We start from the raw sequence: 17310 nt of genomic DNA, 5'->3' as shown, positions 1-17310 counted from the left end.
GGGAAAATGCAAAATGAAAGAAAGAGCCGTCTCTTTTGTCTGTATACACAGGAAGAGCATTTTGTCACTTCGGCCATTCGGAGTAGGCGGGTCCTTTCTTACCTACTAGTCATAGTTCCTTGATTCCAAGCAGTTACCAACCATTTACAATACACTGCCGGAAATCCTGTGATGCTACAGAAAAAGATTAGGACAAGATCCATTAATATACATGTAAAAGTGCACTGGGGTAAGAGCAGACAAGAGTTGGCCACACAGTAGATCCTGGTCCCAGCAGTATTAAAAATACTGGGCATGCGTGTTTGTACCCCAAATCCTGATAGGACAGAGAAATACGGGGAGAAGGAATTGCAGTGTGGCCACACCCACCGGGAAGTACTTTCTCCCCCTCTCTCTGGTGATGGGATGTGCCTTCTGGCGATTACACACACACACACACACACACACACACACACGAAACCGGGATAGAAGAGAATATTCTTTTAAAAAATAAGTACATTGATATGTTAGTGTATTGTAAACTAATGCAAATGATTTAAACATTTTCCCATTAAAATTTTTTTTTTTTTTGAGAGAGAGAGAGACTTTTATTATAGGGCATGTGTGCTCGCCAGAGAGACAGAGACAGAAAGTGAGAAATCACCTCCCCTCCCCAGGGTTAATGGCCGTTTCACAGTCCCCTATCCTTCAATCTCCTTTTGGGATTTTGGGCACATACATACATGTGCCTGATGTGTTTCAAGCCCTCGGGTCCAGGACTAAAACTGCAGTCAACTATGGGGAAGTCCAGCGATGTAACCATTATGCCATCTGCTGGTCCCTAAATTTTTTTTAATTGGCACACAATTGTACATGTATGGGGCACAGTATGGTATTTTAACACATGTGTGCAATATATAGTTATCAAATTTGGCTATTAGCTTATCTATTACTTCAGACATTTATAATTTCTTCATGGTAAGAATATGCAAAATTCTCTCTTCTAGCTATTTGGAAATATACAATGCATTCTTTTTCTTTCATTTTGCCACAGGGCACATGTGATTACTGGAGGTGGAGAGAGAGAGACAGTCAGTGAAATTAACCCCGTGGGACCTGGTCACAGCATAATCCCTTCTCTTTTTCTCTCCTGTCAAGGTTTTGGGCACATGTGCATTTGTACCCAGCATGTTTCTAAAGCCTTTGGGTCTGGTACTCAAGATTAGCTATGTGGGGTCTAGCTGTCTTCACCACCACACCACTGGCTAGTCCCAGTGCATTATTATTAACTATAGTTACCCTACTGTGTAGTGAGACACCAACCTTTCTTACCCTCTACTGTCCTTCCCAGCCTATAGTAACTTCTTTTTTTTTTAACAATTATTTAACTTTATTTATTTTAATTTGACCTAAAAGGGACAGAGTTAAAGTGAGAGAGAGAGAGGAAGGGAGAGAAAGAGAGAGAAAGTGAGAAAGCAAGCAAGCAAGCTGCCAGGTCCAGGATTCAAACCGTGGTCAGCCATGTGAGAGTCCAGTGCCCTTAATCACCATGCCACCTGCTGGCCTGCCTGTAGTAATTTCTGTTCTTTGTTTTCTTTTAATTTTTTTTTATTTTTTTATTTTTTTTGCTATAGGGCACGTGCTTTTGCCAGAAAGGCAGAGAGAGAGAGAGAGAGACAGGAAGTGAGAAATCACCCCCTGGGGGGATGGCCACACCGCAATCCCTTCTCCTCCATTCTCCTCTCGGGATCTTGGGTACGCACGCACACGTGCCCGGCATGAGTTTAAGCCACTGGGTCCGGAACTCGAACCGCAGTCAACTACATGGGAGTCCAGCGACATAGCCATTACACTAACTGCTGGTCCCCAATTTCTGTTCTTTGCATCTATGAAATCAACTTTTTGTATTCTCTTAAGTGCAGTATTTGATCGCGAGTATGAGATCATGCAGTATTTGTCTTTCTGTACCTGGCTTATTTCATTTTACACGTCTCCTAGGTTCATCCATATTGTTACAAATGACAGGATTTCATTTTTCATTATGGCTGAATAGTGTTACATTGTGTAAATATTTTTCCCTAACTCTAACCAAAGAGATTTAAGAATATATGAAATACAGGAAATTTACATGAAAAACTCTTTAGTTATAATTAGAGCATGCTTATTTTTAGGGGGAAGATAAGACTTCCTGGCAGGTCATTTCAGGTCCAACTTGAGAACAAAAGCACGGTGAAACATTTGTCTCCATAGAGTTAATAGTCAATGGTGAGAACAAGTTTTATAGAAAAAAGGGAGGGAGAAGAACCTGAAAATTTTGTATCTTCACATAGGAGAAATAGGTAAATAACCAAGGAGAGAAAAATGAAGAGGGTAGGTTAAGTAGGATAACAGGAAGAAGCCAAAGAGAGTAAAGATACATAATGAGGAATGCTTAGAGGAGTCAGAGGACGTGGTCAGAGAAAGGTATTGCTAGTTCTGATATTAAACACCGTTAGAGACCATCGAGGGGAGAGGCGCTAGGAACGCTCCTTTATACACGTTGTCTTCTCTTTTTTCTAGAACAAAAAGCCTCTACTTTTTTTTTTTACTTAGGTTTTTGCCATAGGGCACATGCACTTGCCGGAGAGAGAGGCAGACAGTGAGAGGAAGAGTAAGAAATCACTCCTCAGGGAGGATGGCCATGCCACAATGCCTTCTCCATTCTCCTCATGGGATTTCGGATACAGACACACCATTTTCAAGCTGCTAGGTCTGGGATTTAAGCCGAGGTCAACTATGTGGAGAGTCCAGTGCCTTAACAACTATGCCACTTGCTGGGCCCAAGCCTCTCATTTTGCAGTGTTTTCTGATTCCTTCAGAGCTATTTCCTAGGTGTGAATCACCATTTTTATGATATTCTAGATCAGGTTTGAATGTTTGTTTTAATATCAAATATGAAATTTGGTAATATGTATAGCTTCTTACAATCAACATTCTTTGAAAAGTATTAAAAATAAGAAGGCTGTCCTTAGTTGGGTAGTAGGTACTTTCATATGATTTAATTCTATTTTGTGTAGTACCAAATTTATCCGTTTTGCTATTTCCTTTCCTTAACTTTGGCTTGGATATATAGTTTTCCAAGATAGCTTCTAGACAGGGAGTGCTATTATTTTCTTCTTTTTGTTTTGCAGAAATACCTTTGTCCTGGAATATTGTGGAGAGGTACTTGACCATAAGGAGTTTAAAGCTCGGGTGAAAGAGTATGCCCGGAACAAAAATATCCACTACTATTTCATGGCTCTGAAGAACGATGAGGTGCGCAGCATGGATACGTTGGCCTTGAGCAGATCCGGAAATTGTTGGGTTCCATCTCTAAGATGTATTAAGTGACAAAAATGAAAGGCAGAGCAATATAAGTAGCTTATAATTGTTTATCAAGAAGAACCCGAGGAGATATTTGTGTGTGTATGTAAATATAGGTGTACATGTTTCATATTACAACTCTAAAAATCATTGATTACTCCCAAAGTGCTTTTGTTTCTGTAGATTATGTGGGTTGTATTTATAATATTTATCACATTAAAAATTGAAACAAATTGAAGAATATATATTAATCCTTTTGAAAACAATAATAAACCCATTTCTTGTTGATACAAATAAGACAGTATTATGAAAAATAACTATTCAAAGAATTTCTTAGAAGCGTGACATTGTTTTGCAGTTTATAAATGTCTCTAATGTCTGGCTTAATTGATTTCAGCTAGAGTCTTATATCCACCTGTACATTAAACATGGAAGTGCAGACTCTAGGGACTTACTCCCACACCATCTTAACCTGCCTCTTAGTAGGCCTAGCACGTGACAACAAATGCTTCAGGAGATGGGCTACACATTCGAGTTTAAGAGCTACTGCACTGGGACATGGCATCCATTGTTTAAAAATGTTACTATATATATTTTTTTTTAAAGTTTTGCTCTAGGGCACATGTGCTCTCTAGGGAGAGAGAGGGAAAATGAGAAATCACTCCCCAAGGGAGCTGACCACACTCCAATCCCTTCTCCATTCTCCTCTTGCGATTTTGGGCACGCATGTTTATGTGCCCAGTGTGTTTCTCAAGCTACAGTGGGCCATATGGGATCCAGCCACCTTAACCACTGCACCAGTGATTGGCCTGACTCCCCCTCTCTTTGTCTCTGGTGAGTACACACACCCACTGGCAATTTAAACATTTTTGTTTAGGGATCAGCAGGTTGTATAGTGGTTAAGGTGCTGGACTCCCACATGGCTGACTGCAGTTCGAGTCCTGGACTTGGTGGTTTGAAACTCATGCTGGGTATGTGTGCATGTGAGCCCAACAACCCGAGAGGAGAATAGAGAAGAGTCTGTGGTGTGGCCATCCAGTCTGGGGGATGATTTCTTACTTTCTCTCCGTCTCTCCAGTGAATACATATGCATAATAGCAAAAAAAACTCTCTAAAAATATTTTTTGTTTAAGTAAAATTTCTTTTTTAAAAAAGGTAATAGCTAAAAGCAAATAGGTGAAACATTGATAGATATACAGATAATTTTTTCTATAGGTATTGCATTTATAGTTAGCAAATTTTCTAGAAGAAACAGTTATTTGTCACTTTGTGTAAAGTGGTGTAAGAGTTCTCTAAAGCAAGATGGGGGCAAGGGTGCGTGTGTCTGTCTTCATTTTGCCCCATTGCCTTTACCTTGCAAAATACACACATATTTTAAGGTCTCGTTTGTTTTTAATCCTAAGTTACTCTCTTCCTCCAGATAATAGATGCCACTCAGAAAGGAAATTGCTCTCGTTTCATGAATCACAGCTGTGAACCAAACTGTGAAACCCAGAAAGTGAGTCAGAGGGGATTTAGAATTTGGAATATTTGTTCAGCATTGCTTTTTGGCCTCTAATTGTAGATTCTATGTTGAGGTCCTTATGAATTTTATTTTAAAATTATTTTTTCCATCTATTTTATAATTAATTTTCCTTTCCAAAATGTTTAGATTTGTAGAACCTAATTTATAGAATCTATAACAAACATAGTTGAGTTCTGTACTTGTATACCACCCTTCACTTAACTCCCCCCAGTGCTGCTGTCACTCCTAACCATAATAGTAATACAACACAACAGCCAGATCTAGCCAGTGCTGTTAACTACTCGAAAGACGTCATTCACATTGTGGAAGCTGTCACTTTTCTGGTCCAGGATACAATCCAGGACCTCACATTGTATTTAGTTGTCACTGTTCCTTGCCCGTAATTATTTTCATTATTATTGCAAAAGTGCCAAAATGCAAAATTAAATTTTGATAATGTCCAGTGTGTGCTGTCATATTCAGATTCACAGCCTGGTGCTAAAGTTGACCGTTTTACTAACAGTCACAGAGGACTGAATGAACAAAATGTTGTGAAGGATTATAGCTTTTGTAGGTTATAAAAACTTTGGACCTGATCTCCAGAAAAATGGATTTCTTCTTTGGTTGAAATAGCACTTTGGACTCCCAGGTATTTTTTTTGCCCTTTGATCTGTGCACTGGCAGATCTTACATAAAACTCTTTATGATAGTTAGGCTGTATAACAAAGAGGAGAGCCCAGTCTGAAATAATCACATCCAAGTTCTGGTTCTGGTCCTTCCACAGCGGGTGGCCACATGCCTGGCTCTGAGGCTCTGCTGCCTTCTGTCCCTGAGTCTCCGAGTCTGGGCACACGTACTCATGGTCTGAACTCGCGTGGGGCAGTCCTTGATCCCTCACATGTGCTGCAATTGCAAGGTCTGGCTCTTGTGTCTCTGCCCCATTTTAATTATTGAGTTGTATGCATTTGTTTCTGGTGCTTCTCTTCTCTTCGATTACGCTCATTCCTGTGACCATTGCCTCATGCAATTAAACTGTTAGCATTCGGTGTTCCCTAGGTTTCATGCCTTCTTATCTTAGAACATGGTTACTTTGAACATCAGTTAGAGGTTTGCCTGTGATATTTAGTGATACCAGGCATTTTCTGTCTGCCCATTTTTAGTACAAATTAATCTTTACTGTATAGAGTATGTGTTAAGGTAAATAACTTTCTATTTTTATTAGAGACAAATGATAGATACATTCCTTCTGGTGCTTCATTAAGAGTAGCACTTCAATGTTTTATTTAAAGAAAAATATTCCCTATTTGCCATTTGGTAAAATTTTTAGTGCCTAAAAGAGCCACATGCATAATTAAGGTAGATGGCGATGCTCTTACACACAGGGATTCATCAGTTGCTAATTTATTTTCTTTCTTCTTCTTCTTCTTTCCTTTAAAAAACAAGTGGACGGTGAATGGACAGTTGAGAGTTGGTTTTTTTACCACCAAACTGGTCCCTTCGGGCTCAGAGCTAACATTTGACTACCAGTTCCAGAGATACGGGTAAGCATCGTTTTTATTCTGTTTTGCTACTTCTGATGGAGAAATAGGCTGTTCAGTTATAGGGATACAAAACTTTAATGTGAATTACTTAGAAGTTATTACATTTACTATCAACTCTTACCTGTAATGTACTATTTTGGTTTTGTGTGTATTTCTTAGGGTGTGACATTTTTAGTCATTAAGGAATATCTTACAGGAGTTTTCCACTAAACTTCATGCTATCTTTTTTCTTTTTGAGAGGTTTTTGTTATAGGGTGCATGTGCTCGCCAGAGATAGAGACAGAAAGCAAGAAATCTCCCCCCAGGGGGGATGGCCACACCGCAATCCTTTCTCCTCTATTCTCCCCTCGGGATCTTGGGCACGCATGCACACGTGCCTGGCATGAGTTTAAGCCACCAGGTCCAGGACTTGAACCGTGGCTGACTACATGGGAGTCCAGCAACATAGCCATTATGCTAACTGCTGGTCCTGTCCTGACATACTTTTAAAACCCTCTATTTACATGCCAATTCTGTGCATGTGTGTGTGTGTGTGTGTGTGTGTGTGTGTTTAGTACTTATAAAACAGCACTAGAAAATAGTATAATAAATCCTTCCACTTTACCAGCTGTGTATTCATCACTGATTTAGTTTCATCTATTCAACATGCACGTTTAAAATAATTTTGTTACTTGGATCACTAGCCAGAACAGTAACTGACACAATAGCAAAGAACACTCCTTAACTGTACAGGTGAGAGGGGCGCCTATTAATGTTTAAGCATTAATGAGGAGGGTGAAACATATGTATAATCCAGGAGGTTGTTTTTTTTTTTTTTTTTTTTTTAAAGAGAGAATTTTGCTATAGGGTGCCTGTGCTTGCCAGAGAGAGAGAGACAGAACAGAGGATCAGAAAGCAAGAAATCATCCCCGGGGGGGGATGGCCACATCACTGTCCCTTTTCCTCCATTCTCCTTTTGAAATCTTGGGCACGTGCGCACATGTGCCAGGCGTGAGTTTGAAGCCTCAGGATCTGGGACTTGAACCATGGTCAGCTATGTGGGAGTCCAGTGATGTAACCATTATACCATCTGGTCCCTAATACAAGAGTATTGATGATACTGTTTCATGTGTTAGAACTCAGTGAACTCTCAGATTCTTCCAGCTCTGAAGCTGATGATTGGGTTATAGTCCAGGGCAGATGACAGATGACTATTTTCCGTTCTATCTGCTTCTCTTGTCAGGTACTCAGGAGATCAGTGCAGATCAGGGTCTACGTAGGGCTCAGTAACTTTTCTGTGGACTAGTATTAATCCCTTTGAGGAAAAGGAAATTCGAAATCAGGTGTTGTTTGTGAATCTCTGCTTTGTTTATTGAGAAATATTTTTGTGCCTTTAACTGTTGACCGTCATCTACTGAATATAATAATTTACTTTTGGAGCTCTTTCTTTCTTATTTGTTTTTTGTTTGTTTGTTTGTTTATGGAGATTTTTGCCATAGGGTGTGTTTGCTCACCTGAGAGATAGTGAGAAGTAAGAAATCGTCCCCCAGAGGGATGACCATGCCATAGTCCCTTCTCCATTCTCCTGCTGGGATCTTGGGCATGCATGCACATGTACCCAGCGCAATTTTCAAGCCTCCAGGTCTGGGACTTGAACTGCAGTCGGCCATGTGGGATCCAGCAATGTAACCACTATGCCATCTGCTGGCCCCTCATATTTTTTGTTTGTTTTTGTTTTTTTCCCTCATGTTTTTTTTTCAAGTTCTAATCACAATAAATGGCAGAACCTATATACTTAGGGCTATGCTCTGTCATTCTCTCTTGCCTCTGCAGGTATGATTAAGTATTTATTATTATAGTATCTCATCCTTATGTGCTGATAACTTTTAATCACTTGTTTCCTTTTACATAGTCCATACCAATAAAACATTTTAGATCTGTTCATAATGATGCATTTTGTGAGTTTTCTGTGCCAGTTAAAGTATATGCATAAATTATGATTGAACTATTCAAGCAGCTTTTTTCATATTCCAAATATGTGTGTGATTTTCATAGATAGTCTCATAAAATGGAGAAATTACTCAACGTTTTAACTTTTTAGCTTTTTTTTTTTTTTTTAAAGAGATTGGAAAGAAAAAAGATTGGAAAGAGAAAGATTTTTTTTTTTTTTTTTTTTTTTTTTTTTTAATTTTCGGAGGGTACTTACACGAGCCAGAGAGAGAGAGAGCGAGCAGGCAGGCACCTCCAGCAGGGTGTACTCACACTATAGTCTTTTTCCTGCGTTACTCCGTCCTGTCAGTATATTGGGCATGCACGCACAGCTCCAGTCTGTTTTCAGGCCCTCAGAACTGGGACTCAACCCACAGTTTGCCACGCTGGCTCTTGCTCCCAGTGCACAGCTCTTAGCCACTGCACTATAGGGCTGACCCCAGCTTGATTTTCTTTAAGAATTACTTCATTTTATTTATTATTATGCTTTAAATATTCTGTAGGGCACATGGGCTCATGAGAGAGAGAGAGAGAGAGACAGAGAAAGAGAGAAAGTGAGCAAGCTACCGAGTCTGGAATTCGAACTGTGGTGGGCCATATGGGAGTCCAGCACCTTAGCCACCACACCACCTGTTGGTCCCAAGAATGGATTTTTTTTAAAGAATTATTTTATTTAACTTTATTTATTATTATCATAATTATTATTATTTTACAGTTTGATCAGAGGGAGAGAGAGAGAGAGAGAAAGTGAGAAAGCAAGCCACCAGGTCTGAGACTTGAACCGTGGTCAGCCATGTGGGAGTCCAGCGCCTTTAACCACCATGCCACTTGCCAGCCCCAAGAATGGATATTTTTTAAGAATGATTTTTTTTTCCAGTCATTTCTGTTAGGTGTTTATTGGAGTGTCTCAAAGTTCTGTTTTGTTTGTTGTAATTCCTTTAGGCTGCTATGACTTCTCTCTTGTATTAATTGTTATTGTTGAGGTTTTTATATGATTTACTTACACATAACTGACTTATTTCTTATATTCCTTGAACAGAAAAGAAGCCCAAAAATGTTTCTGTGGGTCAGCCAATTGCCGGGGTTACCTGGGAGGAGAAAACAGAGTCAGTATCCGAGCTGCAGGAGGGAAAATGAAGAAGGAACGGTCTCGTAAGAAGGATTCAGTAAGTGCCCCGTTCTTTCAGCTTTCACAGTGAAAATGTTAAGGAGGAAAGTCGCTTTCCGATTGGACCTCTTCATACTACCCCCAGAGAAATCCAGGGTCAGATGAGGCATTCCTTGAACAGAGCTTAGTTGCTATTTTTATTTCAGATTCATAGAGCTTAGAACTATTAAGGTATTCTTACAAACTGCCTGTGCTTGCAGTTTATCAGAGCCTGTAAAACTGTTGAGTACAAATAAAAGAATTATCTTGTCTTTAGGTGACTTAAGTCTGGTCTGCATCCCTAATCTGTCATTATTGGCTTTTTTTTTTTTTTTTTTTTTTTTTTTTTTTTTATTTTTAAAATTTTTTTTTTTTTTTTTTTTTTAGTTAAACTTTCAAAGTGATTTTCAATTTTTTGAAAATTCTCTTTTGAGTGTGAGGTGAGTTCTGAGAGGTAACAGGCAACCCAAGAGAGAAAGGAGTAGTCTCAGATGGTCTCATTTAATGAAGCAAAGTTGGGGCCCTTTTTTCCTATCCCATCTCACCTGAGTTACTCCTGAGAGGGGTGAGGAGAGGGTGTCCTGTTGCTAAAGAGACTCTTAACTGGGAAAAGGATTTTGTTGTTTTGAAAAAGTTCTGCTTTTTTCTTTTCCTTTTTTTTTTTGAGGGTCCCTTTCTTTGCTAGATGATTTGCTCTCAAAAGTGTGATTTTTGGGTTACCTGCATCAGAACCACCTAGCTGGATCCATAGTGAAAATGCATGTTTTGGGGCCTATATCCACAACTGAGTCTTCGTGGAAGGTCTGTGGAGAGGCGAGAGATTTTTATGGGTTAGTCAGCAAATTCCCCCATAATCATTTTGTAGTTAGGTCATTCCTGGACTTTTCAGGAACTAACACTGTAAAGAAGTATGGATTTCAGCAATTTCACTGTGTAGATGGAGTGATAGTTGATATAATGGGGGAAAGATAAAAGAATAATGGTTAAAAGGTGAGGTCAGAGAGGCCAGGTGGTGGCGTGGTGGTTAAGGGCACTGGATTCCCAAACTGCAATTTGCGTCCCAGACCCGGTGGCTTCCTTTCTCACTTTCTCTCTCTCTCTCCTCTCTCCTCCCCAGTCAAATTAAAATAAATTTAAAATAAAATAATTCTTTAAAAAAAGGTGATGTCAGGAAGCACAAGTTAATTTGAAGGGATTAATTTTAGAGAATCTGAATTTTACGTGAACATATAGAAAAGAAAAAGCATTCTGTCCCTTTTTTTCATTTTTTTATCTTTTTTTTAATTTAAATTTATTTATTTACTTTAATTCAGTGTACATCATTACAGCATACAAAATAAGATTTTCCATCCAGAGTACACTGTATATTGGCTCAATCAAGCACATCAACATACATGTTATCAACAAATAATCTTCCATTTCTTGTTTCCTGTATGTTTTGCTTTTTTTCCCCCATCCTTGATTCCCTATCTCTTACCCTCTGCCATCTCCCACTCTCCTCCCACACTATCTCTGGTATCTATGTTTGCTTTCTCTCTCTTTTTATTTTTAAACAACATAATGAGTCTATATTTAATATAGTACTTCTCACCATGGGAATGTATCCATTTATTAATATAAAAGTTTATTTACATTAAATTTCTTTTCCATTTCATTGTTAAAGTTTATTATTATTATTAAATCTCTTTTCCATTTTCATATTAGATACATTGAATACATTTTTCAAAACTTCTGTCCTCCAGAGATAAAAAGTTTTAACTTTTGGCTAGTTGATACCTAAGTACAACATTAACCTGAGAGGTAACAAAAGAAAAATCCAATAAAAATAGAAGAAAGGCTTCTCATTGGTTCAGGAGGCAGTGATTATAACTGAACAGCCGGCAACTTCCCTGAGTTCTGGACAGGAACTTGCTTATTTCATGTCCTTGAGAATAGTAGAACTATGAAATATTGCTTGGGACCAGCAGTTAGTGTAATGGCTATGTCGCTGGACTCCCATGTAGTCGACCACAGTTTGAGTCCCGGACCTGGTGGCTTAAACTTACACCAGGCACGTGTGTGTGCATGCCCAAGATCCCAAGAGGAGAATGGAGGAGAAGGGATTGTGGCGTGACCATCCCTCCTGGGGGGTGATTTCTCGCTTTCTGTCTCTATGTCTCTGTCTGTCTGGAGAGCCCACGCCCTAAAGCAAAAACCTCTCTCAAAAAAAAAAAAAAAAAAAAAAGATTTGCTTTTCTTACCATTTCATGTAGGTTCACTTAATCCTATCTTTACATCTCCTCCTTTAGTCTCTCTCTCTGTTTTTTTTTCTTTTTTTTTTGGAGAGGTTTTCTTCTTTTTTTTTTTTTAATAATAATTTATTTAATTTGATTTATTCATTCATTTATTTTTTAATTTGGCCAGAGAGAGACACAGAGAAAGAGAGGGAGGGAAAGTGAGAAAGGAAGCCACCAGGTTTGGGACTTGAACTGTGGTCGGCCATGTGGGAGTGTCCAGCGCCTTAACCACCACACCACCTGCTGGTCTCAGGAGAGGTTTTTGCTATAGGGTGCGTGCGCTCACCAGAAAGACACAGAGAGACAGAAAGCGAGAAATCACCACCCGGGGATAGGGATGGCCATGCCGCAATTCCTTCTCCTCCATTTTCCTCTCGGGATCTTGGGCACACACACACTCACACGCCCGGCGTGGGTTTAAGCCACCAGATCGGGAACTCGATCTGCTGTCGGCTACAGGGAAGTTCAGCAAGACAGCCATTACACCAACTGCTGGTCCCCCTTTAGTCTCTCTTATCTTGTCTAATTTCCTTCTATTATCGCCACATGAATTAGTGTTAGATTCCACTTTGATCATGTTGCTCCCCTGTTCAGAATTGTGTAGTAAAACTCTCTTGGTCTCATCAAATTCAGTTTCTTTTATACTGCATTGAGGTCTTCTAATCTGTTGCATAGTCAGAAAAGTCAAGACACATTTTTGCATAAACAAACAAAAAAAAAACAGAAGAAAATGCATCGTGACTTTTCTAACAACCTAATGATACCAGTGTTATACTTGGGATAACTTCTCTGTTTTCCACCACACCTTTTTCACACCAGCCAGACTGAGCTATCGGTGATTTCCTGTCTCCTCAGTACTTGACCTGCCCCCTTCTCTTGTCTTGGCTCTATTTCTCACCTCATTTCTATGACTCTCTTCCTTCTTAGGCCACTTAGGTTTTTTTAGAGTATTACTGACATTAATGCTTCATTGTTGGATTGATGTCCCTTATAGTAAATTCTGTGAGGCAGTTTAAAATCTTACAACTCTAACTGCTACAATAGAGAGCTGGAACAACCTTTGGGGGACTAATTCTTTTTTAATCCTATTTAAGTCGGTATTTAAAACAGTAAAGAGAGGCCAGCAGGTGGTGTGGTGGTTAAGGGTTGACCGTGGTTCGAGTCCCAGACCTGGTGGCTTGTTTTCTCACTCTCTCTCTCTCTGTCCCTCTCTGCTAAATTTAAAATAAATAAAGTTAAATAAAACTGATTCTTAAAAAAATAAATAAAACAGCCAAAGAGTAGGTTATAAAGCACAATCATAAAATCTTTCTGTTTTGTTTTCCCTACCTAGCTCCTAGAAGTTACTGTTGTTGTAAATTTTGTATCTTATTCCATTGTTCTTTTGAGTTATTTATCCAACCCCACACTCACCTTTTTAAAGTTGATTTTTCCATGTATATATCTCTCAAAAATTTGTTTTTGAGATGCATAAAAATGGATTTATACTAGAATGCAAATTTTTGGATGTAATATGAAATAGAATTTTTACCGTATATAATCTTCTGGAATTTTCTTTTTCCCCGTAACATTTAAGCTCACAGATGTTTGGCTGTACTTGATTCCTTTCATTGTGGTATTACATTCCATCAGGTGAACATGGTGGTTTATCCATCTTGTCCACAGATACATTGGGTTGCTGGCAGATGTTGGTTATGCATGTGGCTTCAGTGAGCATTCTTATTGATCTTTGGGTATGCATGCAAGTTTTCATGGGACTGGTTCCTTTTTTTGCCAAAGGGTGTGTACCCTCACTGAAGGGAGTGCCAGCAAGTGAGTGCATTCCCCAGTAGGTGTAGTTGGCTGTGATCCGTTTTCTCCATTTCTCTTTCCTGTCAGGATTTTGGGCATATGTGCACACTCGTATCTGGTGTGTTTTTCTTTTTTTCTTTTCTTTCTTTCTTTTTTTTTTTTTTTTTTTTTTTTTGGAGAGGTTTTTGCTATAGGGTACGTGTGCTCGCCAGACAGACAGAAAGAGACATAGAGACAGAAAGCGAGAAATCCCCCCCCAGGGGGGATGGTCATGCCATAATCCCTTCTCCTCCATTCTCCTCTCGGGATCTTGGGCACGCACGTACACGCGCCCGGCATGAGTTTTAAGCCACCGGGTCCGGGGTGCAAACCGCGGTCGACTATGTGGGAGTCCAGTGACATAGCCATTACGCTAACTGCTGGTTCCCATCTGGTGTGTTTTTTAAGTCACTAAGCCCATGATTTGAACTGCTGTTGGCCACCTGGCTCCCAATGCGAAGTGCTTAACCACTGTAGTATGTGGCTGGCTCATCCCTAGGGTTAATTCTTAGATGTGGGATCGCTAGACATAGGGGATACAAATATTTTAATTTCTTAGAGAATGTGTTATTTTTTTCTAAACTACTTTTTGTCTAGTATAAGTTGTTCTTTGTCTCCTATGAGGACAAATTTTTCTGTTTTGGTTCATTGCAATGTCTCCAGCACTTAAAATTATACCTGACATATTTAACTAGTTCTTACTGTTTATTTGAGGAGTGGATAACATGCATTTCAAATTAATCATATCAGTTTATACTTTTATCAGCAGTAGATTTGATATTATAGGACTACTTAATTTTTCTCTCTCTTTTTTTTTTTTAAGAGGTTTTTGCTATAGGGCGCATGCGCTTGCTAGACAGAGAGAGACAGAAAGCGAAAAATCACCCCCCAGGGGGGATGGCCACGCCACAGTCCCTTCTCCTCCATTCTCCTCTCGGGATCTTGGGCACGCACGCACACGCCCAGTGTGAGTTTTAAGCCACCAGTTCCGGGGTGCGAACCGTGGTTGACTATGTGAGAGACCAGTGACATAGCCATTACACTAACTGCTGGTCCCAACTACTTAGTTTTTCTCTTCATGTATTTGGTTGTCAGGAAAGTCATGACACATTTTTGCATAGAAAAACATAGAAAAATGCCTCATGACTTTCCTGACAACCTAATAGTAATGTGGTTTTAAACTGTTTTTGTTTTTGTGATCTTTGCTGGAGGGTACATGCACTTGCCAGAGAGAGAGAGGGAAAGGGAAAGGAGAAAGCACCCCTTTTGGGAAATGGTCACCACAACCCCATTCTCTTCCATCTCTCCATCCTTTTGGGATTTTTGGGTGCATGCGTGTGCACATACACACACACACACACACTACTTGCCTGGCATATTTTCAAGCCACCAGGTGTGGGACTCCAACCGTGGGGTTCGCCATGTGGGATCTGGCTACCTTAACTACCCGCCGACAGAGCCAGCCCCTCACTGTGGTTTGGGTTTATATTTTCCTAATTATTGTGAGATTGAGCATCTTTTCAGATTGATTCTTAAGTTAGTGAACTGTGTTGTTTTATAACCAGGCATTGTTCCATTTCTGATAGGTGGATGGAGAACTAGAAGCTCTGATGGAGAATGGTGAAGGTCTCTCTGATAAAAATCAGGTGCTCAGCTTATCCCGACTCATGGTTAGAATTGAAACTTTGGAGCAGAAACTTACCTGTCTTGAACTCATACAGGTAAACACTCTAACAATTTATTTTTTGTTTCTGAATTTGAGATGGAATATTTAAACTACAATCCAGATGAAGGGAGAAAGAATAATTCTCATGAGAAGAGTTAATTTTATTTTTGGGCCAGCAGGTGGCGTGGTGGATAAGGGCGCTGAACTCCTACGTGGCTGACCACGGTTCGAGTCTTGGACCTGGTGGCTTGCTTTCTCACTTTTCCTCTCTCAATCTCTCTCCCTCTCTATGTCTTTCCAGTGAAATTAAAAAATAAAATGAATGAATAAATAAAATTTTTTTTTAAAGAGTTAATTTTATTTTTAAATGGATATGTGAGTCCTGTGGCTCAAGACTGCAGTATCATTTAATTTGTCTGTAGACCTGGTTTGCTTTTTCTCTCTAGTCAAAAATCATGGTGGTTTCTTTTTTGGTATAACAATTCCAAAAATTATTATTCATGGTATTTGGTATAGTTCTACCTCCACCTCTAATTATTAGCATGCTAAACCATTTCTACTATAGGACCTTAAAGCAAAGAATTATAATAGTGATTTCATTTTGTTAAGTTTATTAAGTATTATTTTTAAAAATAATTATTTTTAATATATTGATTTGCTCTAGGGCACGTGCGCCCGAGACGGAGAGAGAGAGAAAGCAGGAAAGCAAGAAAGCAAGCCTCCTCCTGGTCTGGGACCCAAACTGTGGTCGGCCATGTGGGAGCCTGCCCAGTGATTTTACCATGCCGTCTGCTGAGCCACTTTATGGAGTATTCCAGAAGATTTTGAGTAATAATAACAAAGTATATTTTAAAAAATCTAACCTGAAAGAAAAAGTTTTTTGTATAAACATCTGAAAGGGGAGAAAAAAATTACTTAAAGACTAATTTTTGTTATGTTTAGCTTTTTCAGTAAGAATGGTAGCTGGAGTTTTTTCCCCTAACTCCTTCAGAATTGAATTTCACTGTAAATTATCTATTAACATTTATATATTTTTTCTAACTTACAATAGTTCAAGTTAACTAGGGGCATTTTATGTATCAGAAAAGATTATAATCCATTACTTTAAAGCATTGGCTAGTGGTACAGTTCTAGTTGGTTAATAAAAATAGAGTTTTTAGGTTTTTTGTGAATATAAGTAAACATTTTGTTCTGTGAGTCTTTTGTAATGCTCTATCTGGTATTGCCTCCCTAATACCCCACATCCTGCCTCCCTTCCACCATGGAAGAATACACACTCACAGTCCTGCCTGAAGTCCTTTCTGGAACGTCATGGACTCTCTTTGTTGTGGATCTGGATGGCAGAGCTAGGCGACGGCCGGGAAAGTAACCAGAAACTTCAGGAAGAGGTCAGTTCATACTCAGCTTACTTGTTTTTTAAAACTATTTATTGATTGCTTAGATTGACAATATCAGTGATTATGAACTTAGCACTATACCATTTCTATTAAATAATTAATCTTGGGACTAACAGGTGGCGTAAGATTATGTCCCTGGATTCCCATATACTTGACTACAGTTCGAGTCCCAGACCCGGTGGCTTAAACTCATGCCAGGTGCATGTGCGTGCGTGCCCAAGATCCTGAGACGAGAGAAGGGGTTGCAGCATGGCCATCCCCCCTAGGGAGTGATTTCTCGCTTTCTTTCTCCTGTCTCTTCTCTCTGTCTTCCTTGCCATCCCACGTACCCTGTAACAACAACAACAACAACAACAAAACTCTCAAAACAAACTCAGGCGAGGTGCATGTGCGTGTGTGCCCAAAATTCCTGAGAAGGGAATGGAGGAGAAGGGATTTTGGTGTGACCATCCTCCCTGGAGGGTGATTTCTCACTTTCTGTCTCTCTGTCTCTCCAGTGAGTGTACATGCCCTATAGCAAAAAAAATCTCTCTTTAAATAAACGAATCTTACCATTCCAATGTCATTTCCAAAACTATATTCTTAACCATACACCTTTCCAGTAGTGCGTGTTCCCCTATGAATTTCCTTATGATATCTTCCTCCTTTTTTTTTTTTTTT

At 39.4% G+C, this 17310-nt stretch overlaps 1 protein-coding gene across 1 annotated transcript in view; it reads left to right on the top strand.

Moving 5' to 3' along the window:
• SETD2 (SET domain containing 2, histone lysine methyltransferase) overlaps positions 1-17310 on the top strand; it is a gene marked incomplete at its 5' end in the record, with an annotated part of 86910 nt that overhangs the window by 16669 nt on the left and 52931 nt on the right. The window contains 6 exon segments of the mRNA XM_014585197.2: positions 3150-3273; positions 4742-4819; positions 6269-6366; positions 9374-9500; positions 15174-15308; positions 16522-16641. Coding sequence (XP_014440683.1) covers positions 3150-3273; positions 4742-4819; positions 6269-6366; positions 9374-9500; positions 15174-15308; positions 16522-16641 — 682 coding nt within the window.

The sequence above is a fragment of the Tupaia chinensis genome, unplaced genomic scaffold, assembly GCF_000334495.1.
Source record: "Tupaia chinensis unplaced genomic scaffold, TupChi_1.0 Scaffold149184_1, whole genome shotgun sequence".
In the NCBI taxonomy this organism is placed as follows: domain Eukaryota; kingdom Metazoa; phylum Chordata; class Mammalia; order Scandentia; family Tupaiidae; genus Tupaia; species Tupaia belangeri.
Note: the sequence above shows the minus strand (reverse complement) of the source record. Positions and strands in the feature narration are given on the sequence as shown.